General features: G+C 42.7%; 1 protein-coding gene across 9 annotated transcripts in view; it reads left to right on the top strand.

Annotated features, from left to right (window-relative positions):
• Positions 1-26913, top strand: part of TUB (TUB bipartite transcription factor) — a 139010-nt gene that overhangs the window by 13874 nt on the left and 98223 nt on the right. For 6 of the 9 annotated variants that reach the window (XM_066187588.1, XM_066187586.1, XM_066187585.1 and 3 more), the window contains exon 1: positions 13189-13313. The exons of 2 other annotated variants lie outside the window; for them this stretch is intronic. In XM_066187588.1, coding sequence (XP_066043685.1) covers positions 13246-13313 — 68 coding nt within the window. In that variant the 5' untranslated portion in view covers positions 13189-13245. Of the gene's footprint in view, positions 1-13188; positions 13314-13337; positions 13367-26913 lie in introns of those variants that run through there. One more of the 9 variants, XM_066187581.1, reaches the window with a different exon arrangement.

The following is a 26913-nucleotide window of genomic DNA, read 5'->3' as shown; positions in this document are numbered from 1 at the left end:
TGCAGTCATGCCGAAGCGCAGTGCTGCACTGCTCCTGCTTCTCAGAGGCCTCCAGATGCATTGTTTGTCTCCAAAAACAAGACAGCTGGAAGTCTTGGTGATAAATGACAGAGCAGCCTTTCCTCCCTCCCTGCAGGTCAAGTCTTTCCAAAGAAGAATAAGGAGGCTGCTAACATGGGGCTGGGATTTCTTCCTGAGACCTGCCAGATCCAGAAACTTTTTTTTTTTTTCTCTCACTCAGTGCATTTTTTTCCCATAATAGAAACTGTCATCTGTAATTGAGACTATCACATTGAAAAGTGAGAATGGTGCAGAAGTGTACGTAATTTAACTTATTCTGAGCCTGCTCATCCCCCCTTGCTAAAACAGACAACATTTTTAGAAACCCCATCCAGTCCTTTCCAGCCAGCTGTAGGTTTTCCTATAAAAACGAGGCAAATCTCCCCCACTTACACTGCAAGGCAGAGGGAGGGATGGTGGACACTGGGCTGCCTCCTTCAGTTTGAGCTCTGCCTGTTATCCTTAGTGGTCATGGAGATTTGCCCTTTTTTTTTTTTTTTTTGTTAAGCACAGGGCAGCAACAGTGCAGGTGGATGATGCTCCATCTTAATGTGGCATAGTGGCCCCAGCACAAACCTTGATTCTTTAAACATGTTTTTTAAAATGTTGTTACATAACTTGGGGTTTGTGTCCACTGAATTGCAGGTGGGATTTGGAGGAGCAGTTTGAGACACCTGTTGTTGTGTGTAACTGCATCAGATTTACAGACTGCATCATTTACGGGCTGATGTCTGTAAAATGCCATTCCTTTCCTACACCATGCATCAAAGAGCTGGACAGATAAAATAGCTAACCAACAATTTTTCATGGGTTTGTTACCACTCTAGTATCTATGACCTAACTGAGGTTTTTTATTAGCCCTCCACAGGGTGCAGATTTAATAGAGTACCATTTTCTTTGCTGAGGTTTCAATGTATTTCAGATTTCCAAGAAATGGTCCTTGAACTCCAGTTCAGCACTGGCTGCATTAGAGTTGTTTGTCACTAAGTCGTTGTGAAGAGTGGAGTATAATCCACGTTCATCTTGTAAACCCTTTTGATTTTCCAAATGCAAAAGGCAGAAAACTTGAAGCAGACATAAGGAGCATGGCATTGTATTCAAGGCTTAGTGGCATTAACAAAAAATGCTACTTTCATCATCACAAAATCATTGAGATGCTTCTGAAATATTTTTTCAGCTCCTAGTGGCTTTTATCAGCTCCTGTGTGGAATGTGCAACGGTTTCCGTTATTAGCAATTATCTTTTCTCATAAATGTCTCTCAGGTCACATAGAGCTGCTTGCCAGATAGACGCAAAAACGCCTTCTTTGGTGTTTAACAGCAAACTGATGAGATGCTCGTTGCTTTACTGTCACTAATTAGGTAATTGCTTCATCTGGGAGAGAGGTTGCTTGTTTTTCAGATGCTTGATTTTTCAGGTGAGGTGACTTTAAACCCAGGTCACTTGAGTTCACTTTTTCAAACCATGGTTGAGTTAACAAGTTTGCAAGTATTGGTCCAAATTTTTATGGCAAATTTCCTGTCCCGCTATGATTGACCTGTGATTTAGAGCATCAGTCTGCTAAACAAATCCAGGTATGTTTTTCAAATTCTAACCATAGCATATTGTGAATGAGCTTAGTTGATCAATCTTCATATTTCTTGATATAAAAACCATGTTTAGGATTAAAAACCCTCCAAAACCTAAATTAAGAAGAGATCTAGCATTTTAAAGGTGTAGGAAATTGGTAACACTTTGATTGAAGGCTGAAAAAATCCCAGTCTGTTTAGAGAAGCACTGAAATCCCTTGGTCTCCTGAAAATATTGCATGCAGCTCTTCATCCCTGTGTCATTCCTGATCCTCTGATAAAGAAAAGGTGAGCCTGATACTTGCACACACAGGCTGGAAAGGAGAAATATGCAAATAGTGATGCCTAGGGAAGACTGACCTGAAACAGAGACTGGCCAGAGCTTGTGAATAAAGTAGAGATTTATTGAAAGGCCTTTAGGATATACCTTGGACAGGACAAGAGTCTGGCCAGGGCTACACCCAAGGTGGACTTAAAATGGTCACAAAATGGGCCACCAGTCACAAGATCTTACATTTTCATAAGGTTTGGTCCATTTGCATATTGGGATTTAATTGTCCAATTACAGCTTCAGGTTGTGGGGTCTCATCCTTCTTGTTTCTCTCTTTAATCCATCGTTGTTTGTCCTTTTGGGCCTGAAAGTTGTCCTTGGTGTTCAGCAGGAAAAGGATTTGTTTTGTCTCCCTACTCTGTGAAGAGAACTCACTGGCACTTAATATGAGGCTCGGAACTACACCCCTAGGCAGCACAGAATCTGAAAACATGAAAGCTGAAACTTAAGGCATCAATAGGCACAAGTCCCCATGAGACTTGAAAACATAACAGTTCCTCTGGTCTGTCACTTGCAGGACAAGTGACGTGGCTGGTGCTGTGCTTGGTGGCCTGTGGAGCCTGAGGTGGGTTGGTGAAATATTTTGGTATGTTCAGCTTGCACCCCACTGGACAATAAAATAGACAGGAAAATCATTCATTAAGGACCCCCAACTCCTTGTAAGGGAATGGCTGAGCCCTGACAGCCCTGCTGGTCAACTTGTAATGGACTTTGGGACAATTAAAAGTGACTTAAATTGGACCCTTACACCCAAATAATGATGAGTGATGAGACAAATTGTGGTAAGTGAAGCTAAACTAGAAGGTGACAACATTTCCTAATTCCATAGGAAAATGTATCACAAAGCAGCCCACATTAAAAACACAGAGGCATTAACACCAGAAGCTTTAGTGAGATTGTGCAGTCCCTCAAAATAACTTTTCTTTACGGCACTTTTAAGCAGAGTTCGGCAAAATTTGTCAGAGTTTCTCAGAGAGGAGAATAAACCAAAAGCCTCACCCCAACTCCAACCCAAATTATCTACATCCTTAAAACAGTTAAAATACCTTTAAAAGGCAGAGAGATGGCCAAGCAGAATAAATGGGTATTTTATTTAATTATGATTGCCCTGCTTGAAATACGTTGGGGAAATGAATAATTAAAATCTCATAAGACTGGCTAAATTTGGAGGGGAAGAAAGTTCAAATATTTTCAAGGGCCTATAAATTAGTTTCAATAAAAGATGACTACATACTACTGTGATTTTCCTTCCCTCTCCCCACTCATCTTTCAGTACATTTTGGGCATGCATTTTCTTAAAGTGCAAATTTCTAAAAGAAAACACAGTGGAAGAAATCCTCAAAATTGGAAAGAAACACAAGTGCCTTGCTCCATCAGGAAATGGAGAGCAAATTCTGCATGAGCAACACAGTGAACTTCCTCCCACGTTACATCAGTGATATCCCCCAAAAGATGGTGACAGTGTAAACAGAGGATGCTGTGTAAAAACCGTGGAAGGGGTGTAACATAGATAGTCATGTTTTATGGATTCCTATCATGCTGAGATAGGATTATTTCTTTAGCCAAATTATGAAAAATCTTTTTTTTTCTCTGTGTGGAGTAACTGTACTCAGCTTTATACTCAAAAGTGCAAAGTCACTTTGGCTTTCCACATACCCTAGCTGGAAGATGTTACCCTTTTAACTTGCAGTTTTTGGGTGTGGCCTTGCATGTCTGCTGGCTTCTTGTGCTGTACAGCACGTCCCAGGTATGGCCAGGGATTGTTGCCCTGACAATTCACTGCTACTGAATCACACTTGTTGTCTAGGCAACTGCCTTCAGCTGGAAAACCAGGAGTTAAAACCCAGAATCTTCATAGTGTGAGCTCTCCGAGGGTGGCCTCATCAACACTTAAGGCTCTCCTAAGCCTTAATCTTCACAGGTGTGTTCTGTAGAGATGCAGTCCGAGGGCAAGAAGGGGAATGTGGCATCAACAAGGAGTGAGAGATGATTTACTGCCGTGGAGGGCTGCTGCCTCCTGCACAGAGCAGGAAATCTCATTCCTGGGCAAGGACTCCAGATCCCTCGGGAGAATGCAGACGGCGGAGTGGGAGCACCGGCTGCCCTCTTGTGCCCTGCAGATGTCTGGCATTTCACTAAATGATATAAAATGTCAAACTCTTTCCCATCCGTCAAAATTTCTGTGCTGGGCAGAGCAGCCTTTTATAAGGTCCAGCGCAGACAGGGGAGACGGATTGCCAGCAGCTGGGCCTGACCCGTGACTGTGCTGTCATACTCTTGAGCATGACAGAAAAGAGGGACAGAGACTTTTTGCATGGGCTGACAGCGATAGAAGAAAAGGGAATGGTTTTAAACCAGATCAGGAGAGACTTAGATTAGGTATCGGGAAGAAATTCTTTGGCGTGAGAGTGCTGAAACTCTGGCACAGGCTGCCCAGAGAAGTTTAGGCTGCCCCATCCATGGAGGTGTTCAAGGACCGGGTGGATGGGGCTTTGAGTGAACTTGTCTGCCCGTGCCAGGGGCTTGCAACTAGATGATTTTAAGATCCCTTCCAACCCGAGCTTTTCTAGGATTTGCCAGCAAAGTTCTCGGGAAGAAGGCAGAGAAAATGCTGCTTCTGGCTTTTCAGTGTAGATGTAGATCCTACTTCTGTACTGAGCTTGATGGCACCTTCCAGTCCCAGTCCTGGGGCTTCCCTGGCATGAGGGAAGATGGCAGAGGACACAAAGGGATTTCCTTGTTCTTCTTTGATTCACACAAATTCAAGAAAGGTTCCAAATAGCCTAGGCTGCCTCTAACACAGTCGTGACAAAGTTGCCCATTTAGAATCACATGAAATTAGCACTGAGATGAGAGTTTCAGTGCAGGTGCTTTCCAGTGCACAGCTGGGTAGCTGCAAAATAGCATGAACCAGGGGTACTGAACGTGGAAAATTCAGTGAATGTGTGTGTGTTTATACCGAGCTTTGGCAATTCCGGTTTTACACTATGTACCAATGCGCGCTGCACTGATGAAGCAATCATTTCAGGGATTTGTGTAAGGGATAGAAAAACATCTCTTCCCTCTCCTGAGTCTGTGGCTGTTCTGAGGGTGTCTTTTTCTAGACTTGTGCTCTGCCTGTGAGGGTGTGGGCACTGCAGAGGGTCTGTATGAGGGAGTTCATGGGATGCTGGTATAAAACAGAGGTGCTGGGGCAGAGAATGCAGGTGAAGCCAGCAGGGTAAGGAGTGAAATACAGGAAGATGCTGAAATACAGCAAGAGCCAGAAAACCACACCCAGCATCCTCCTGCAGAGGTTTAAACAGAGCTTCCTCCCTGGGGCTGCTTCATCTCCAGGGTCTCAGCTCTTTACTTCTGCCACTTGTAAGCATCAATGGAAATAAAGAAAACATCTTTTTTTAAGAACCTGCACTGCCTACTGAGTGAAATGTCTAAGCTTCCACGATGCTTTGTCCCAGTGAATTTGAAGTAATCTCTCCAACTTTATGCCAGGTGCCTGTGTTCTGCATTTGTGTTGAAAATCTGTGTGGCCAGACAGACACTGTAGTATGAGTCTGAAAAGAGAGTCATAAAAATGGAGAAAAAGATAGACTTTGGGAATAGAATAATAAAATCATAGAACAGTTTGTGTTGGAAAGGAACCTTTAAAGTCTAGCTCATCTTGTTCAAGCCTCCTGCAATGGGCAGGGACATCTTGAACTAGATCAGGTTGCTCAGAGCCCTGCCCAACCTGCCCTTGAATGCTGCCAGGGATGTGGCAAATAAAATGTGACCACAACTAACCCCTGTAACAAATGTTTCAATGCAGACAGATGGAGGTATATTCTGTAGAAACCTGTAGAAGTTGTTACCTGAGACCTCTGAGGCAGAACAGGTTTTGCTGCTGTGCTTCTACCAGAGCCATCAACTATCCTGGCAGTTCTAGTTTCCTGCTGAAATTGAAATGTTTTGTGGGAGTTGATTAATTACTGCTAATAATCTTGACAGAATGCCATCAAAACATGTTGTTTTGATTTCTGTGGAATACAGGAAGCAAGTCAAAATGAATCACTGCTGCTTGAAACAGCACGTTTTGGCATTTTAAATTTAGTATTCTCAATTCTTCATTAGAATGAGTTCTTAGCAAAAAAACACACAAAAAACCCAAACAAAAAAACCTAAAAAACAAACAAACAAACAAACAAAAACAACCAAAAAAAACCCAACTTGAAAATTCTGCAATTGCAAGTTTTTCCCAGTTGATTCCATCTCATAGTTTTCTTTCCTTCTCAGCTTATATTTTAACCAAATATATCCAAGGCATATAAAAGAAAATTTAAAATGGAGATTACTGATGTGTGTAAAACCTTCATATGAATGTACTATTAGCTCCAGACTTAAAGCCTTAAATTACATTGGATATTTTAATTGATGTTGAGGTTCAATACAGTATATTTGTCACATTTTGGGGAGAAGTATAATCATCCTTTTTTGATCACATCTACTGAAATTTTGGGGGGCATTCCTAGGAATGTGCTATACCTGAAAAAGATTTTAATTCTATTTTTCAGAGACACCAAATGTATTTTTCTCTAGAAAAAGATGCTACAGCAGACCTTCTCAAATGTGTTGCTGATTTGTTTATCAGGAAAATGAAGCCTCTTGTGGCACAGGGCCCCATCCCAGCTGTAGTTCCCTGATGTAGTGCAAGACGATTGATGGGATCTGAAAGGAAAACAAAGGGGGTCTCTTTTTTTTTTCTACAGTGCAATGCTTATTTTGTAATGAAATAGGTGCAAAGGTGTGATGCAATTAATGTTGGAAGAGACAAGGGAGAATGGCAAAATCTAATTATGACTGGGAATGTGTGAGTAAAGTGCAGGGTGCAGCTCAGGACCTGCACCCACAGGCACACGGGGTCTGGCACTTTTCAGACACATCTGGGCAGCACCAACTTGCAAGTTTTAAAAGCTTGGTTCCTTTGGTGAACTCAGAAGGTTCAGGTTCCCCTTGCTATTTTAGAAATTTCTTCCCCCGTTGCACTCCCATGATAAATATTCCCCTGGCTGGAGCACCTGTGCTCAGTGCCAGATTTCAACAAAGGACTGGAAGTGTAACACAGGAGTCTGTCTGTCAGAATCTCCTGTGCTCAACAATAAAAGATATTTCACATTTTGGAACAGTGTATGCACTAGAAACCAACAAATAGTGGATTTTTCAAAACAGAAAGTGAAAAATGAAATTGTTCGGCTCATTCCACTGAGCTGAAGTCCGTGGAAGAAGATTGTTTGTTCCTCTGGGCATGAGGAAGCATTTTGTCCTGATTTGCTTTAGACTTCTGTATAAAAATGACTGAACCACCTGGGTATCACTAATTCTTAAAAAAAAAAATTCTCCCTGAGAAATAAGAATAATTTATGACAGCATTTAATTGTAGCTATAAACAAGGTTTCTTCAGCAGCTTTACAGCCATTTGCCTTTTTAAGACGTTTTTGTATCTGTAAACATCTCAATCTGTTTCTGTGAACCGTGAAGCTCACACAGCATTTCCAGACTTCTCATGAAGGGCAGCTGAAGAAGCCAAGCACAAAGATATTTGAAATATCACTGCGGCTCATGCAGGAAATCTGCAAGCATGGCAGGGCAGGTATGTGATCAACATGCTGCCTGATGCTTAGCATGCAGACAAATGAACCCAAACTCTCTCTCTGCTGGCATTAAATGGGTGAGGGAGCTGTATTGGCCCACTTTAACAAATACTCTGGCATTCTGCATGCCGTACTGAGGATTAGGATATTGTTTGTCGTTTCAGTCATAGCAGCCATTATTATGTACATTCTGGAATTGATTTTCCCCCTTTCACTTCATTGCTTGACAGCTTTATTTATTTCTACTTCTCTGTGTTGTTTCCTAGAGACGTAATGAGAATTGTGATTTTCTGGGTTAGTGTCAGAGTGAATTATTCTAAAGGAAATTTAGGTGTAGAAGCATAACTTGTTGGATATTGTATTCTATCAACTAAGTCAAGTTGCAAGGTGGGATACAGGAAATTTGCTGTACATAAAGTGGGAGGAGGAAATATTCTAAAATCCAGTCTACAGTTTAGGACAATCCTAATTGGTGTTTTCTGCGCATATCTAGTGCAAGACTGTTTTGGAAACCAATGTAACATGGAATGTAATCTGCATTCCCTTCAAAACTAAGATGTTAGCACCTCTGTTAATAGGGGAGAAAATGAGATGCCATATTGAATGATATCAAATATTTAATATCCATATTTTGAATCTCCTTGTGCCTTCAAACTCTCCAGCTGCCCGAAAACTCACTTGTTGCTCTAACTGAAGTAAACAGCACTTGTTATTATGGGCAGATCGTGCTGTCAGAGAGTTTTTAGCTGGAGCATTTGCCACTTTTCCTACCAGAGTTTGGTTTCATGAGTCAGGAGGTGGTTGAGGCAAGTGATCAGGTAGCTTGGTGTTTACCAGTTTATGGTTTATCTGTAAAGCCCATTGGAACCCACAGTTCTGGTGTGGAGGGAAGAGGAGGGAAAGGAAGGAAGGAAGGAAGGGATGCTGAGGGGTCAAAACTTGTCCCTCTTGTCAGCTGCAGTGAGTCCAGATCCTGGCATCTGGAAGTGGGTGTAAGGGGCTACTTATTTTATTTGGGATTCTGGGCAAGTATTCTGAATATTTAAAAAACCCTCTTTGTGTCTAAGGTTGCTAAAAGCAGCATTTTTGTAAACCTCAACTCAAGTAATTGAAAGGGGATTTTCCCCCTTGGTATTTTCAGAAAGCATAATATTTGTATATAAATACTGGTTCTCAAAGGATTTGTGGGGTTTGCCAATCTCTTATTTGGGGGGTAAGAAGAAGGAGGAGAAAAAAAAAAAGAAAAAAAAAAAAAAAAAAAAAAAAAAAAAAAAAAAAAGAGGGAGAGTCCCCTACATATGATGAGCTTTTCCTCTCCTCCCAGTTTAGTGTGTCCTTAAGCCTCAAAGTGTTTTATAGTAGAAGAACTAGTAGTCGGAGCAAACCAAGCTAGTGGGAGACATGATCAAAACAAGGAAAAGGAAGTGGGTTTTCACACAGCAGGCAGCAGACGGGGAGCTGCTTGCCAGAGAAAGCTGTGGATGTGAAAGTTTGTCAAATGGATCCAGGAAATGCCCTGAGTTGAAAATACTTGAAGGCTGCAAAGAGAAGTATCACTTTTTTTTTTTTTTCTTTTTTAAATTTCAAGACATATATTTACCTTATTATTTTTTTTTATTTTTTCTCAGTGTGTCCACGTTTGCTGGTGCTGCAGGCAGGATGCTGAGCCCGGCAGCCCCTGGGTCTGAGGCTGCACAGCGTTCTGCTGCTCTCGCTGCGCCTCACACCCCGCACCGTTAGTGTTTCCATGGCTTTTATGGAAACAGAATAACACCCCAGAGGGAGCTGCACGCCAGCATGTGCTGATGTAATCCCTCAGAGATGAAAGGAGCTCTTTAAGTAAATACCAAGTCATGCTCTAACCTAACACTTATGAAGAGACAGTGAACTGATTTACAGGCCAATAAATGTGAATAACTCTCGGCTAGCAGTTCTCTTGCAGATATCCACGCTCCAAGCAAACAGGCATAGCTCTCTGTAGCTCATAAATTCCCGCTGAAATAATAACTGAATTTGGTAAGGCTCTTACCTGGAAATCTCTGTGTGGACAATAGAAGCTTCTCATCATTTTTGAGACATAAAGAAAGAGCCATTCAACCTGTCAAAGTTGGGGGAGAAACAAACAGCATGGACAGAGAGGGATTCTGCAGTGCTGGATAATCCATCTTCTTTCTAGGTCCTTGTGGGCTTTTTACCTGCCTCATTATGCTCCTTCACTTCCACCTGATTATTCCAGTGTCAAGAATAGCAAGAAATGGTCATGAGTTGGAGACAGCACTTGTCTCAGAGACAACTTTTCCCTCTCTGCCCCCTCGGTTTGCAGCCTGGCTTCAGACCAGAAGGAGGCTCATGTTGCTGTTCAGTGCAATTCCAGCAAAATTTGGAGGGAAGGAATTACAGCACTGCTCAGAGTCCAGCAGCACAAAGTCTGCAAGGCTCTGCTCCCATTCATGGTTATTTCCCACTCATCCACGTACTTGTCATTGAAGCACTTTTGTCCTTAATCTCTGTGATTAACTGCATATGCCATATGTAGACAAAATGAGTTTATGATTACATGGAGCCTGGCTTTGCTTTCCTTTCTCTTCCATATAAATAGGGATGAGTGCAAGCAGGCCAGAAATAGGAGCTGTTACCTCATCTTGAGCTCACATTGTGGCTGAAAAGTACCCAGGCACCTCTTTGACCATGAACTGCTTTTGGTTTGAGAGGTATTAGTGATATTTAATCAACAGGTGTGTTTGTCTGACAAAATATGAGCAAACACTATGCACAAATTGCTTTTCCAAGAAATAAAAATAGGGAATACATCACAGTGTAAGTGGATAGGCAGGAGGGTTGCTTGTTTATGTCAGGTGTTTCTCTTAAAGGACAGACTGTGGAGGAGGACCAAATTCTGCTCTCTTCACAGGGGTAGCTGGGATTTATGGCATATTATTCCTGCTTCTCTGGAGATTTGGGGATATCCAATACTAATCACTAGTTAAGGTACTGAATATTTAAATAAGAAAGCAGAATAGATGAGTACGGTGCTCAGAAGGAACACGAAAGGTGGAAGAGAAGCAGCTCAGAAAGGTAAGAATATTTGGCAACTCTTCTGAAGGCTGATGCACAGGGAACATCTCACTTAATCCACCAGTGTAGAGCTCCAACAACAGGGAGAGGGGGGGCAATTGAGCCCTGAAAATGCAAAAAGGTGAATTGTCTTTCTCTGTGTTTAAAAGCCAAGAGGAAATTAGTATAACATTTCCCCTTCTGTTCCCCTGTGATTGGAGCTCTTCAAAATGCTTCTCTTGCTTAGTGAGCAGGAAAATACCGGGAAATGTCGAATAACAACAAGACTTCTATACCAAGCTGTCCCTAGCCTAGACATAGATGCATTAGTTTTATCTATGCTTTGGTTATTTAACATGGTGACCTCTGTAGGGACAAGAAATCTCAGCTGTGGGGTCACGTTCTGTGGCCCTCCATGCTTTAAGAACAGCCACACACAAAGGTTTTTCTAACAGATCCATGCTCTGGGGGGAGACGAACCAAAAATAAGAATTGGAAAGTCATATGAGCACAGTCTGCATGTTTGCACTTCCTTCTGCCTCTGTGAGAACACCACAAAAATATCTGCATTTACGTCTTTTGTCAGGGTCATGGCACAGCCCTTGGATCAGAGGCCAGCAAATTAATGAACTTCTGAATCTCGGCCTGTGGGTCTTTCCCTTCTTGTCTCTGCTGCAGGAGGGCAGAAAGCTGAACCCAATAAGATAAATCTGCTCTTTGGTGCTCACTGCAGCTGGTACAGGACAGGTCACCTCCCACAGGTGGACAGTGATGTGCTGTGTTGCTGCAGAATCTCTGCCAGCATTTAGCTCCTGTGCCTCTCTCCGGAATAATAAGAAATTAAAAGCTGTGATGCAAGTAGGATTGTGGGTCAAAGAATCTGGTTTTCTTCAGCATGTGAGGGCATTTTCCTTGTGCTGCTAAAGGCAAAAGGCTGATTTTTGGAAGGCCACCCAGTCTTGAAAAGTTTCCTCCTTTTGCTTTTATATTTCAACAGTAATTTTCCTTTGGTAAGTGTTCATTTGTTGTTTTCAAACACTACTTATACCTCAAATGCACCAGAGATTTAAGTAAATTACTGGAAAAATACCATGACATTGATCAAATTTGTGATATATTAGTGCTGTAATTGGGTGCATTCAGGTATAGCTGGAAAGAAATTGAATACCTCCTATGTTATTAGTTTTAGAGCCTACTCTCTTGGCATTAGAAACCAATCTAATTCCCGAAATCTCTTTGCCACCCTTTAATGCTGTTATTGATGTAGTTCCTAGAGACTGGATTATTTTCATTTTGAGAGTGGAGAAGGGGGATTGTTTTTTAAAATTTCACTACTTCTGAAATTAAAATATTGGACAGATCTCATTATGCCAGCAGAGAGAACTGAGAGTTATTTTGAAGAAAGCACAAAAAAATTCTGCTTTTTTAGTGGAAGGATGTAGGTACGTATGTGTGTTCTCACAGAAGTAATCTGCTGCTGTCTTGATGCCATCCAATGAATCTTGATGTAAAATTTAGGCTCAGTTCTCAGAGAAAAGAGAGCAAAGGTCTGACTCATGAGTCTGAAATCCTGCCTAGGCCTGGCTGAGAGAACTCCGAGCAGATGGGGGACACTGGCAAGGCGCTTCTCTGATGGGGAACCACTGAAGAAAGTGAGTTCTGGCAAAAAGATGTAATAAAATGCAATGTTTCCATAATGGCAAATGGGATGAACACAGCGTGAGTTGGTTCCTGACCAGCCAGCCCTGCTTTGTGCCTCACCTGCTCACACAGGCCCGAGCATTCAGATGCTTGAGTTCTCCTCTCAGCTCTGCAAGATCAAATAAACGCAAATAAACACGTTCAGGGGCAGAGCAAAGCTCTGCTGTGCTCTGTTAGGGTCAGAGTGGTGTTTGTGTTCACAGGTGGATTGGTGGTTACTGTCTGTCACTGGTGAAATTTAACTCATTTCCTTCACGCAGAAATTCGTGTGCGCTGCTTCATTTGCATTAGGCATTGCAGACAACCATGGAAATGGCCTTTTTAAATTTGCTAGTCAACTTCAGTAAACCTAAGCTGCCAAAGCACCTGCTCTAGCTTGATAGCACTGAGAATTTTACAAATTCAACAGTGAAGTTATCCCAGTGCTTTTCCCTTGGTGACAAAACACATGCATTCGGGCATTTGCTAGTAGAGAGAAGCAGGAGATGAAGCATAGCTCCTCATGTTCAGGGCAGCAAATCAGGGACAAAAACTTCTGAATTCAGCTGAGTGTCACTAGGCATTTGTTGGAAAGAGGCTGCAATGTTGTAGGGGGCAAAGATGTAGGATCAGCTCACCACAGCAAGGAAATGGCTTTCTGACCTGATAGGCCTTAAAGCTCGTGATTTAGGGTATTCCTAAAGCTGGGTCAAAGGACATAAAATGCCCAAACGTTACTGATATTGATGAAGCAAACAGCAATTAGGTTTCTGGTGTGTTTCATCACTGATTTGAATGTTTTCTAGACAAAAGGCAATATATAGCAGCCGTGTACCTGTCTCTTCATGTCCTTCTGAAGTAACACAGATGTTTATTGTAGGGCTGTTCTGCAGCCAAAAGCTCTTAGGGCTGGCCGTGCTTTGTCATGCTCCTTAAATTAATCCCAGCTGAACTGGTCAAGGCCAATACTATTTCTTGGAAGCAGCAGAGGGGGTGAGTCTTTCTTTAGCTGAAGAGGAAAGAGAAAACACACATCTGCTCTGCAAGTAAACATTTATTTCAGCTTGAACCTTGGGATTTTGATGCTTTGTTTGAGTTGTGGCCTGACCGTGGTCCCTGTGTCATTGACCAGATGGGCATGGGTACTTAACAAGCATAACTTATATAGCTGGGAAATGCTTGTGGAAAAATAGGGAAAGGAGACTTTTATAAGAAAATGCATCTGTGTCTCTGAGGGTGCTGTGATGTCAAGGAATATTTTTAATGGTCAGGTTGGTGTGTAAGCTGCAGTGCAAGTTGCAGATTGAGCTACCTGCTCTAAATGTATCCCTCAAAAATGCGAGGGGGATTGGCTGTGGGGATGAACAGTTTTATAGAACAGCCCATATTTTCAGAATGGCTGTGATGTTGGGCTATATCCTCTTTCAGAAATTGTTTGCAATCTCTTGGGGAACACAAGCTTAAGAAATACTGTCTTATACCATAGTATTGATTGGAAAAATACTTCACCACCAAAAGTTGTAGAAGAAAACATTTGATTTTGACAGACAAGGTGTTGCTTTACTCAGATGTTCCAGGTTTTAATGAACTTATTGTTTACATCTTTTGGAAATTGATTTATCTAAAGAAGGTCTCTCTTCTCTCTCTTGTCTTAATTTCTCTTTGCTCAGTGAAGCTATTTTTATTTCACTGTGAAATAAACTTGTTCAGATCTGTATCTAGATCAAAGACTGATGTTGGTAAAGAAGCACAGGCAGCTTCCAAGCAATTTCTGTTTCTGGTTATCTAACAGGTATTACTTAATTGAGGTAGAAAAGCATTGCTAAGAGGGAAGTACTTCAGCTGTAAAAGTGTGTTTGCAGCTTATATCAGAGATTGGGTAATTTCTGCTCTGTGTATTTCAGCTCTTTCTATATCTTGAGCTGTATGAAGCATAGAAAATTCCTCTAGCTGTTAAATGTTGCAGTGTTGATGCTTATGAATCAGCAGTGGGTTTTTGTGCTGTGCACTCATGTGGCAAAAAGCCTGTAGTGAGGTCTGCAAGAGCTGAACTTGTGATTAATGGCTCTTGCAACTCGAGCAGGGCTGTGGATGACATTATAGCAGCATGGTAATGCTGCATGCAGATGCTGTACTGTGCTGGAAACCAGCATAACAAACAGCATTTTCTCATCCAGTGTTGGAAGCACCGGAAAAGCAGTCCTTAGCAGGAGGGTGGAAGGAAGGCTGGGAATACATGCTGTGGTGTGCTGCTTTGCATCCCTGAGGCAGGAAAGAAGTTTCAGGAAAAGCTGGCATGTCTTGATTTTTTTGAAAAATTAAGTTTCTTGACTTTTGTGATTTCAAAGCTCCAATTATGAATACATGTAACATTTCAGGGTGGTTTATAGCTGTTCATCTGAGAAACATCTGTCTTTTAAGGCGTTCTTATGTTCCAGTCTGTGGTCGTTACCAAGTGGCACTTTGCAGAGTGTGATGGTGACTCAGAAAGTTTCCTTTTGAAGGTTTCAGCCTTCTCTTACCTGCCCAGCAGCAAGGCTGTGGGAGGATCAAGAAGAATTTATCCTCCTGTACCTGGTGGTGCAGAAAGAGGGAGGGGAGGTGGCTGCTGCCTTGTGCAGGTTGCTGGTTGGATGGAGAGGAAAGATACAGGAGGTGTCACCAGCTGATGGGGAAATGGGAATGGGTGTTTTGTATCTCTGAGTTTTTCTGGCAATAGAATTACAGTGGATTACACAGGAGGGCAAGGCAGGAGTGGGAGTAAAGGCAACAGGGAGAGGATGATAAATAGCTGGAGACAGGCAAGAAAAACAGAGAAGTTGAAACAAACAGGGAGACATAAAATTAAAACTATTTATTTACAGGTGTTCCCTGGTATCTTCCTGGTTATGTGGTGGGCTCTTTGTTGGTTTTGCTTTGTTTTTCCCCTGCAGAAGCTGAGTTGGCTTTGCTCCCTGTCTGATCAGAGGTGTCTGATGCTTCCACACATCCCCAGGCACAGACCCTGTGCTGCCCCTTGCCCAGTGCAGCGGCCCTTGTTTAACTCCTGTTGGAGTGACACCCAAACTGAAACTGGGAATTAGTCTCACATTCGAAAAAAGAAACGGTATATGGGAGTTTGTCACTTTAAAACATTGAAATATTACTTAAAATCCTCACAACAAAGTAGTCTGTTGCAGGAGATGGTCAAATCAATCTTCAGCTCTGTATATCTTCTGAAGTTTGGCTATAATTTTTTAAATAGTCAGTCCAAAGTGAAAACCTGCCCAATCCAGGTATCCATTCTTTGTTTGTATTTTTAGAACCAGACACCTATAAACATGATACTTTTGCTGATGTTTGCTGATCTCTTCTCTTCTAAAATCAAATTCTCTAATTATTTCTTCAGCTATCAGAGTCAATTTTTAGCATCAGAAATATTATTGTCTCTGTCAATATTACTGGGTCAAGAAAAAAGTTATGCCTTTTATCTTGTCTCTTTGATTTGGGATATAAATGTAAAATAGGTTGCCAGGGTTTTTTTCCAGATTACAAAATCTTTGGCTCTGAAGAATCAAAAATACACTGTTGTAATGTTGTATCTGTCTCAAAGGATTTGAAATTATACATTGAGGTCAGATTTCAGTATTTAGTGAAACTATTTTATTTTCTGTGTTTTCTTTGAATAAGGCTGCAATGTACTTGCAGCAATTTGCTTTCTAGTCCTTTTGTGCCAATAAGGAAACTTAAAGTTGGGGTTTCTTCTCTCAAATTGAGATACAGCCGGGGTGTGAATGTGAGCATAGAACTGTGTGGGACCCTCCAGATTGCTTTTGTGCACAGCATCCTTGAGCCTGACTCGATGCTCCTCTCTTCTTAGTCTAGTTGCCTTACACTTGATGCAGCTAAATTTAAATTCTGCCTTGTTTCTCAGGGTCTTCACAAGGATCTAAGCCATTGCAGAGGGTATAAAATCCCATACAAACACCACCTTACAGTTCACAGTAATTTCCTGTGTGAACTGAGTCGAGATGAAGGAGAATGCTCTCCCAAACACACAGGGACACCACTTCATCCAAACTACGCATGAACACACACACAAAGGAATCCGAAACATTCATATGGGAGGGAAACGAATTTCATTCCTGTGGAAATAACATGGTTTTGTAGGCAGGTGGGACTTAGTGTGGCCATGCACGTTTTACTGCCTCTGAAGGACATCGGGAGCTTTAATGTTGGAAAGACTGAAAGATGTAATACATAAAATGTTAATGATGGAAGGGGAGCAGGTGTTTTTTCTCTCTTAGTAATTCATAATTAATGTTTACAAGGCTGGAGAATGTAGGGGGTTTTGTTTGGGTTTTTTTCCTCTCTTTTTAACTTGGGGAATTTCAGACCACAGTAAACAATGGGTTTTCCATTCCAGTGAACAAGCTGTTCCAGGCTCTCAAGCTGCAGCTTTTAGCCCATTAGGTTGAATTCTGCTGGAGTGGTGGATGCTGCAACCACCATTCAGTTGGCAGTCTGGTGTGTCTCCATGCTTAATTAGTCAGAGAAATCAGCTTGAAAGGCAGCAGTTGCCTTGACAGAAGCACCGAGCGAGGTTGGTTGTCATGTGTTGGGGTTTTCATGCAGTAAATGTTTGGCTCCCAGGGGGTGACAGTTGGCTGGAGCCTGGAGCAGAGGAGGTGGAAGGGAGTGTGAGCACTTAGCCAAGAGGTGTGGGAAATCCTTTGAGTAAGAAGCAAACAGGGTTTGGCTCTGTTGGCACAAACCTACCAACCTCAGGGTAGGATTTCAAGAGAATATTGGAGGTGGGCTTGTTGCACTCTGGCCTTGTATTCTGAGCAGATGTGTGCCCACCTTACCCCAGCACACAAACTAGCTGTGAGATAACACTGTAATTTCATAAGATGATGGTTTTTAATATTCTCAGTACACTCTTGGGCCAGACACCAGCTGGTTCTGGTAGTTTGGCTTAATAGGGAATGGGTCCAAATGGTGAATCATTTAGAGACAGCCATATCCTGTGCCCACCTACTCCTTGGCTGCTTTTCAGGGAAGACTGGCCTGTCCCAGCCTCTGCCAGCTGAATATTGGCTCTGATGTCAAAAAACTGTGCTGACAGTGTGCTCTCCTTGCAGATAAGGCAAACAGTGCTCTGGGCTGCATTGGAAGGAATGCCCCAAGCAGACGAGGGGAGGTGTTTATCTCCCCCTGTGTGGCCCTGGCCAGGCAGGACCCAGGGTGCTGGATCCAGCTCTAAGGAGGGGATTCCTCAGTAGCTGCCTCTGGCAGTGACTGTAGGCTGTCTGCTTTTATGTCCCTTGCAGTGGTCAGTGCTGCTCACACTGGGCTGGAGAAGCCTGAGATTGCTTTACAGGGTACATAAAAGGCTCTGTTTTCTGGTTAGCTGTTGTTTTTTGATCTTCATTCCTCACCGGTCTCTATTTCAGGTCTCCCATAGAGACTTTCAGCAAGCCCCACAGGGCTCAAGCTCAGTTGGTGTAAGTTGTTGTACCAGTGTTTTGGTTTACAAAAACCAAACCCTGTTTGGTAAAAAAAACACCTTTCCCATTCCAGTCCCTGCGTGGAGTCCTTGCTACTGGATATGAGGTGGCAGGAGGCACATCTGCAGCACAAGAAAGGCAACAGATTTAACAACCACACTAATTAAAGCAACTCTTCCAGTGATGTCTGTCTAAATTGCACTCTAGGGTAATTAACGCTTTATAGTTATTATACTTTTTCCAAAGCATCTCCTCAAATAGAGGATTCCCTTCTGCCCATGTTTTTCAAGAATAATATTCTCGTGGATTGGCAGAAACAGTTTTCATCTGTGTCCGAACAGAAAATTTCCTGTTATTAATCAGGTTTGGGATTTGGGGGGGGGAATCCTCTTATTACCAGCTTTTGAACTGGTCTCCAGAAGTATCTTCATACATCAGAGCATGGCTATTTGTAAGATCACCTTGCCTGTGAGCTGTTGTGAGAGGCTCTGAAGGGACAACTGGGTTATGTCTGAACTAACAATGCCTCTGTCTTTTGGGTTCTTTGCCTTGACCCCTGATTTTTATCAGGTCCTTGTCCCAGGTGTCCCTTTCCACCAGGTTTTTGCTGCACTTCAAGCACACTTCAGCTGCTTGCTTGCTTCCAGCAGTTCACAGTCATGCTATTATTAAGAGCAATTAAGATGCTGAAACCTTGAGCAAAAGCCTCTTTAGCTAAGGCAAGCTCCTAAATTCTTCAGGACCTCAAGGCAGTTTTACTAATTGGTACTAGAAACACTCAAGTGAAGGCAGAGAGCCTGACACCTTCTGCCAGAAAACATCTGAATGTTGTGAAGAGTGAAAAGGCCCAGAAGGCTGTGCAGTCCAGCACACTGTTTTGAAACAAGGAAAATGGCTCATGGCAATGCTAGACTGGAGCTAAGAAAAGCTGTGAAAGTGTCACAGGCAACAAAAGATGGTCAGGCATTGGACTTCCCTGAGTACATGCCTTGCAAGGGCTGCTGGAAGTGACAGCTATAGAGCCACGCTGTTTGGTGGCAGCTTGAGTGAATTTTGTTTGCTTCTCAGGCAAAAGGTGGCCTTGTCACAGTTACAAAAGTTGACACAAGCAGTTCACAGGGAATCAGTGAGACAACTGCAAACAGAGCAACAGCAGAAAATACCCAGAGGAGCAGGGGAGGTAATTCCTTTAGATAATACTTGATAGGGTGACCCCTCGTGCAGGAAACGGGAACAGCCTGCGGACCAGACACCAGGTTACAAACAGACTTCGGTAACTCCAAAATCATAAATTTTCAACGCTTTGGTTCTGTTTAATCAGCTCCTGGAGAAAACCAGTCTGTGTCTCCCATGCCCAAAACTAACTGCTTAAATGTTCATTGCCCACAGCAGGAGCTGACTCAAAGTAAGGCTTTGAACTGAAACTAATTCTTTCTTATTTCTTTCGTATAATTTTGACTTATAATCCTATGGTTTGTACATGGATGTTGTACACCGCAGCCTGTCAGTGTTGTCACCCTTTGTCAGGGCAAGCCTTTAAAGTACAAATAAAAACCCTCACTGCAAAGAACTCAACTTCCCCATAGAACTCTTCAGCTTTAGCTTGAATGTGGCTTGGAAGGATTAACAAGAACTGCATAGTAATCATATTTTTTACCCCAGTATCCAATAATTTTTTGCAACATTATGTGTTATAGAAATGCTGAACTCTTATAAAAACTGCTTTCCTATAGAACTAGGGGGATAAAAAAAGGTTTTTTAATACAATTTATTGTGTTACATTTTAGGGCATCCATGAATTTGATTTCCTTTTCTGCCATTTAATGAAAATTCGGGAATGGGACAGGATTAGTTTGACAGGTATATTTCTCTGTGTGCAGTCCTCCCAAGGCATGTAAAAGGCAAAGACTTTTCCAGTATGTTGGAGTAAAATAATTACTTTCTCGTTGAAAATTCACTTTTATTTCCAATTATTGAGACCTTTCTGGTGTTTGTTTTCAGCTCATAATCTGAAGTCCAGGAGCCAATCTAATTTTTTTGCGGTTCCATCCCTAGGCCTTTGTTTATCACTTTAATATGCAAGACCAGATAATGGCGGTTAAGGACCTTTATCAGAGGGGGGAAGTACAGAAATTTCTGGGGGCCAGCTGCACCCTGATGTGCTCGAAGACCAATTACACTCTGCTGGAAGAATGAAGAAAGATGCTCCAGTGATCCCTGCTGCGAGCACAGCCTCTAAAAGGGGACAAATATCGCCATCTTGAGGTTACTGCTCTGTATGGAAAGGAGAGAAATATTCTCAGCTACAGCAAATTAAAAAGAAAATATCTTCAATTTTGCTTAAAAAGCTCTGATGGAACACAAAAATCAAGTTGCTGCAATAGAGGAAAACCTGATTTCTCTGTTGCTGTTCTCTCTTTTTAATAAAGAAAAAAAATCGGTGAGTAGCATTTGTCAGGCTGTCAGAGTCCTATTGAAATAGTAAGTGTTCCTTTGTTAAATAAAAGGAAAATGTCCAAGTGATATTTTAGACATATTTCTTAAAATTAAGACAGCCTAACTACCACCTGTGCCTTCATCTAAGAATGCTGCATTCATTTTTACAGGTAAAGCACAGCAATAGGTTCAGGTTCTTAGCAATTGCTATCATGTAATTTTGTGTGTTTTGACTGTACAAGATCATTCTCTTTTGAGAGTTGTAACTGTGTAAATCTGCTATTTCAAGAGCCAAACACACCAAAAAAATTACAATTCTACTTTTTAATCACCCTGGCACTGATCTATTACGCACACATAGAAGTGGTTTGCTGAAGGTCTGAGCTGCCAGGACAGAGGAATGTAGCCTGAAATATATTCCCAGTCCTTTAAGTTATTGATTTAAATGATCCAAGATCTAGGTGAGCAAATGGAAAACAAACGTTACACTCTAGCACTTAAATTGCTTGTAATTTCAGCATAATGTTTGTGGGGTTGAAGTCCAACAGGATTTCACAATACTTCAAAGGCAAACTTGCAGTGCTTGTTTCCAGACAAACTAAGATCACCTGGGAGCGATTTTACAGCTCTTTCTTACATTCTTGACCTGGTTGCTGGCTTTCTGATTAACCCTGAACCTGTGACTGAGTGCCTGTGTTCGACCTTCTCTGCCCATCAAAAAAGGTGATTTGCTGCCTGAAATGCATAAATGAGAGGAGATGGACAGTATGTGCTGAATGCAGAAACTGGTCAATTTTACAGTGGAACAGCTTCTCTCCTTCCCTGTGCTCTGCATTTCTCACAACTGATAACTAATAGGTTTTTTGGTTTTTTGTTTTCGTCTTTTGGGGGGTTTTCTTTGTTTGGTTTGGGTTTTTGTGGGGTTTTTTTGTTTGTTTGTTTGTTTGTTTTTCTTTTTTTTTTTTTTTTACATGGGGAATGGATTTTTTCAATATCCTATTCAGTGCCATCATTTCTGCTTGGGGGAAAAAAAGGAGGGGATGGAGGAGGGAAGGTGCTCCAAACAGAAGCCTTAGAGGTCCTGATTTCTGAAGGTTTAGGGCTGTTTCAGGTCACAGTAGAGGTCTGACTAGTCCACTAATATTTTCTGACAGCCTGTAGGAGAAGATTCAAAGAGAACAGTGTGAGAAGCAGCCAAGAATATTTCACCACCCATTTTTTCCACTCAAGGCTATTGAATCTGCTGATGAAAGAGCAGTGCAGACATATTCTTGTGTATTTACATTCACACACACAAGACTTTGGTTAAAGAAATGGCTCAGCCGTGCCAAGGATCAATGTCAGGGCACGTAATTCAAAGAAAAACACTGGTGCTTAATGGCAGGTGACTGTAAGTGTGAATATCATCTTAGAAACGAGCAGGGCTGGCTGGGATGTGACACTAGCTGGTTCTGGGGTGCACCGGGAGTTCCCTGTGTGTTCTGGATTAACCCAGCAGCTCCCAGCTAAATTCAACAGCCACTTGCAGTGGGTGGGGGAGACAATCCGGGGCAAACAGGTAGAACTTAGGAGTGGAGATAGAGTTTAATAGGACAGGAAAGGAAGGGAAAATACTAATAAATGAATGCACAAAGAAGTGATGCACAACGCAGTTGCACGTTGCCCACTGACCAGTGCTCAGCCAGAGCCTGAGCATCAGGCTGACACCCCCTGCTCAACTCCCCTCAGATTTATAGTTCAGCCATTTGCTATGGAATATCCCTTTTGCCAGTTTGGGCCAGCTGTCCCAGCTGTGCCCCTTCCCATCTCCTCGTGCTCCCAGCTTCCTCACTGGCAGAAGCTGAAAAGTCCTTGGCTCGGTGTAAGCTTTGCTTAGCAATGACTGAAGCGTCAGTGTGTTATCATTATTCTCATTCTATAGCCAAAAGGCAGGCTGTACCAGCTACTGGGAAGAAAATCAGCCCACACAAAATCAGGACAGCATGGTCCATACTGGAACTCTCTTTATCTCAAAGTGTGTGAAGGGGAACCCTGGAAGGGTTCAGAAGCTCTGTGTGTGTGTGTGTGTATGTGGCACCTGGGGATGTGGTGCAGTGGTGAGCACGATGGTGTTGGGCTCATGGCTGGACTCAGTTATCCTGGAGGTCTTCTCCATCCTCAGTGACTCTTTGATTTTTTTGTGAGTACCTGAAAAGTGAATGGAGCAGCTTCTGAGTGAAAGCTCTGCTTTTTGAGCTTGCCACCCCAGATACGACCGAGTCTCTGTGGCTGTTTGTCTCAGGAGATGCACAGCTAAGATTAGAGCCATGCCTGTGAAAATGTAACTCAGTTCTCCCCTATAGTCCCTCCTTTTTTACTCCTAGAAGTCAGCGTGAGGCAGAACTGGCTCATGGTAATGAAATAACATGAGTCTGTTGTAATCTGTAAGAAACTAAACTAAAAGTATCAGGCCCTTTGGTTTCTGTGTTTCTGCTTTCTGTCCTGTCAGGGCAAATTGTGAGCCCTCTTCTGTTCTTGGACGGTGCCCTCTACATGGCAAATATTGTGATTTGGGGCTAAACTGCTGGATCTGAGAATTTATATATCAACAGTAAGGATGTTTAAAAAAACCCCCTGAGTTTAAAAATTAATTTTGATGCTTTACTTTGTTCCTAGATTTTTGAACATTTTAGAGGTCATGGTTTTCAAGCTCTCCTCCATAAGCCTGGTGGCAGAATGCTTTATAAGAAAGTGGATCTTCTTAACCAGAAGCCCTTATTTAAGGAAAAAGGTTAAGCATCCTGAGAATCTGGATAAATATGTTGTTGTCCAAGCTTGTAATTTTTATGGGCTTCCTCTTTTCCCTTTAAAGGAAATGGCACGTACTCATCAGAACAACTCTGTTCTAGTTACAGCTGACTCTGCTCTTAGATGTGTTTCCACGGTCTTGTCTCCCCTGCTTGAAGAACTGCAGGAGCTTAAGGGACTGTACTGAGGGTCAGGGGGTTTGGCTTAAGCCCGTGGTGTGTTCCAGCCCTCTCTGTGTTCCTGCCTGGGTCGTGTCCTGTGGATGCTGGCTCCAGGCTCAGTGAGGAGCAGTGGTGATGCACTAGTGGTGCCCTGAGCAAAGCCGCCTTGTTCTGAGATTCCTGCTCCTGCTTTCTGGCAAACCAGATGGTGCTGAACTCTGCCTTTGTGGTGAGATTTCCAGCCCAGTGGGGTTTTCTTCTTGAGGAAAGGTAGCTGGAATCACAATGTGTTTGCAAAAGCCTCCTGAGAGCATCAGCCGTGCACAGAGGCAGGAGGGGAAGGAGCTGAGTGTGCAGTGCTGTTGGAACTCATTCCAAGCCACTCTCTTCGCATTTTCTCCTTTTCTTGCCAAATTATAGATCAAAGCACAGGCCTGAATATGCATGTTAGGAGAAAGCACCCAGATAACTTCTCCTTAATTATGTTACAGCCCGTTACTGCATTAAGACATAATTGTCAATTTCATTAAGAGTTAATTGTTGCAATTTTAATGTCACTATCAAAGTGAAGTATCCTGGCTGTAAAAAGCAGCACTGTCATCTTCTTTTGTGTCATGGCCCACATGTTACTACACCCCTAGGATCAAGGCTTGGCCGTATTTCTGGAAGACAGATTTGACTTTAACAACAAACCATCAGGGGATGCTCTGAGTCTCTCCAGGCAGGAGGTCAGAATAGCTCTCCAGGGCCAGCCTGTCTGATTGTGGTGAAGCTGAGATACCTGTGGTTCTTTTTGTACTGCTCTTCCTTTTTTTTTTTCTTTTCTTTAAAGGGCAGGTGCTTAGCTGTGCTAATATGTTATTAGGCGGTTAGGCAGGCAGCTCCCAGCTCTTTCTAGGGATATTGAGTTGGCTTGGTTTTGTCTTCCCAGATGTGTTGGTGTCACTTTGTTTTTGGATAGTACCTCATGTGAGTAGGTGCTGCACTCCCTGAAGTGGCTTCCACCAAAAGCTGCCTCTGGCTCATCATATGAAATATACAATAATTTGATGCTTGGGATCAGTGTGGGGTTTTGAGTGATTAAAACTAAGCCATGGTAGAAAGAAAAGCACACGTTATTTAGACAGGTCATCTTATATTATAAGCTTATATTATATTATAGTTTTATATTATAAGTTTATGGTATGTAACCTTATGATTATTTGTAACATTGTTGACCCTCTTTTTGAAAGACAGAATGGTTAGATGATATCTTTGTTCAAGTATAGTGTACTACTACTTTGGCTCCTGAACAGGGGGGAAAAGATGCTAAATATGATTTAGGAGGCACTTAAAATTGTAGAGTGAAGCTGCTCCTAGGGATAGCTGTGATAAAATGGTCACTTAAGGCTAAAATTAACTGGTTTATCTCAATAAAGGCCAGGATTTGCTCTTCTAATGGCTTTTAGTGCCCATTTCCTTCTTAGCTAGCCAGAGAGGCCGTATAGTGGGACTGGAAAATCCATCCATTTGAAAGAATGAGCCAGATGTTCCTGGGAAGATGTAGGGAGGCTTGTGACTTATTTTCCTTTTTTTTTTTTTTCCTTCTCTTCCTCATTAACCACTTTGGGCACGTACCACTGAGGTGTTTCCCCTTTGGTGAGGTCCTGGGAAGGATGCCTGTGTGAGGGGGAAGGAGCCTGCGGCACATCTGCAGCCAGAGAGGAGCATCTCCTGGGCTTTGGTGGGCACAGAGCCCACAAGGTTTCTCGCAGTGCTGTTGGCATCTCTATCAATTTCGGATTTATTTGGGCACAGATTTTCCTTGAAATAACTAGTCTAAAGACAACAGGTAAACATAGGGAGAAACACAGACTATTGCCAGGAAAGTGCACCTGCTGTGGGGTGGGACACCACTGGCTAACTGGCAAGCCTTTCTTCCTGGGTGCTCGCTGCACTGCTTGCTTCAAATTAAACCAAATGCCAAACCAAGGGGATTTTTTTTATGTCATTCCTTTCTCAAAAGGCTGAACTCAAGACAGCCCAGTTTGGCAGAGGCAGGAGGTGGCCTTTCAGAGGGAGCCCTGGCTTGTAGCCAGCCAAACCCCTGCTGTCTGTGCAGCCACAGCAGTCAGTGAAGTGGAGCAGAGCGAGGCGGTGTCGTGAGCCCAGGCAGGTTGTCTCAAAAGCTCAGTGTCAGTTACAGGGAGGCAAAGCTGCCTCCTCTTGGGAAGTGGGGAACTCTGTAGGTGCCTTCCAGACTAGAAATAGGAGTGCAGTAACAAATCACCTCTGTGATTGGCAGCAATCACCCCAGCCAGCCCTTCCCTGAGCAGCCTCTGCAGCACCTATTTGCATTCTGCAGTTCCCTCCCATCAGGGTGTCACTCAGCCCTGAGACTCCTCTGCCAGCAGCTACACCGTGCCTGGGGATGCCAGCACAAGCAGCAAAGTGACATTTTGAGAGAGATGTCATTTCTTTTTCAACACTGCAAAACATCCACCCATCTGTCACAAACATGTCTTCCTTGCCAGCACCCCGGCATCTCTGCATCAGTCACACACAGAGTACAGCTTATCACACAGGAATTCATCAAACTAATTTCATTGCTCATGTGCCAGTTTGCATTACTTGGGAGCTCCAGAACCACCTTCCTTTCACCCCTCACCACCAAGTTGGGGCTTATATTTTAAGCTTATCCTAGAGAAAAGAGCTGGAAAAAGCACAAGTGGGGAAATAGTGCCGAAGTATCTCTGAAAGATCAAGCTGGCTTGCAGACAAGCTGAGTGTCCATGTCCTGAAGGAAATCTGCTGTCAGATGGCAGAGTTGGAGGTAGAACTCTTAAAGCCACGTGTAGCTGATTACTCTCCTCATCTTCCCACAGATGCTTTTTTTTTTTCAAAACTCAGCCTGGTGTGTTTGGTCTGTATCAGGGGATGCTGATCCTTCACAGGAGAAGAGTCACTTGCTTGGTGAGCTGTCACACCAAGAGCAAGCCAAGCAATCTTCACCCTGTTCATTTTGGAAATCTTGTTGACCCTAGTTAAACACTAGTTACCCAGAGCAATTCCATTTTTATGGTACTTATGGATAACTTCCCTTAAAAAGGTAAAAAGAATACATGGTTCATACAGTCACTATCAGGATCATCAACTTACTGATTTGCCCAGATGTTGCACCAATGTTTTCCATCCAACCCTTATGTCACCTTTAGAAATATCTTCTTCTTTGAGACAAATTTTATTTCCTTTGTTGGATATTTATAAGTGTGCCTTGGCTATCTGTGTATGACTTGCTGAGATAGAAATCAGCCACAGTAATTCTGGAGAAAATTCATTCTCCTTGTGTCCCAGTCACCTAGAATGCTGATTTCTAGAAGTTGGATTGCATTTGTCATTCTGAAAGTGCTGCTATTTTGCCAACAAGATAAAGTGAAAACAGGGATTAGTGAAGCTCACACACGGCTTCTCAGATAATTCCATGTATTCATGTTAGGTTCAGAGAACTATGAGGGATGAGGTCAAATCAGGGACTGTTATGCTTTAGGCCTTTACAAACTTGAGTTTCCTTGGATTACTCATCTATGTACTGGTGATTGTCTGTCATGGGCAATGTGTGCTTATTAAGCAGGCCCATAAGGCAGCTCCAAAGGCCTCAGGAAGTTACTTCTTCCCCTCCATCAGCTTTTAGACTCCATCTTATCTGGAGGAATCCAACTCCTGCTCTTACAGCTCCTGAGA

Source organism: Chamaea fasciata, unplaced genomic scaffold, assembly GCF_029207755.1.
Source record: "Chamaea fasciata isolate MVZ Bird 193981 ecotype frontalis unplaced genomic scaffold, bChaFas1.0.hap1 SCAF_7, whole genome shotgun sequence".
NCBI classification, from domain to species: domain Eukaryota; kingdom Metazoa; phylum Chordata; class Aves; order Passeriformes; family Sylviidae; genus Chamaea; species Chamaea fasciata.
Note: the sequence above shows the minus strand (reverse complement) of the source record. Positions and strands in the feature narration are given on the sequence as shown.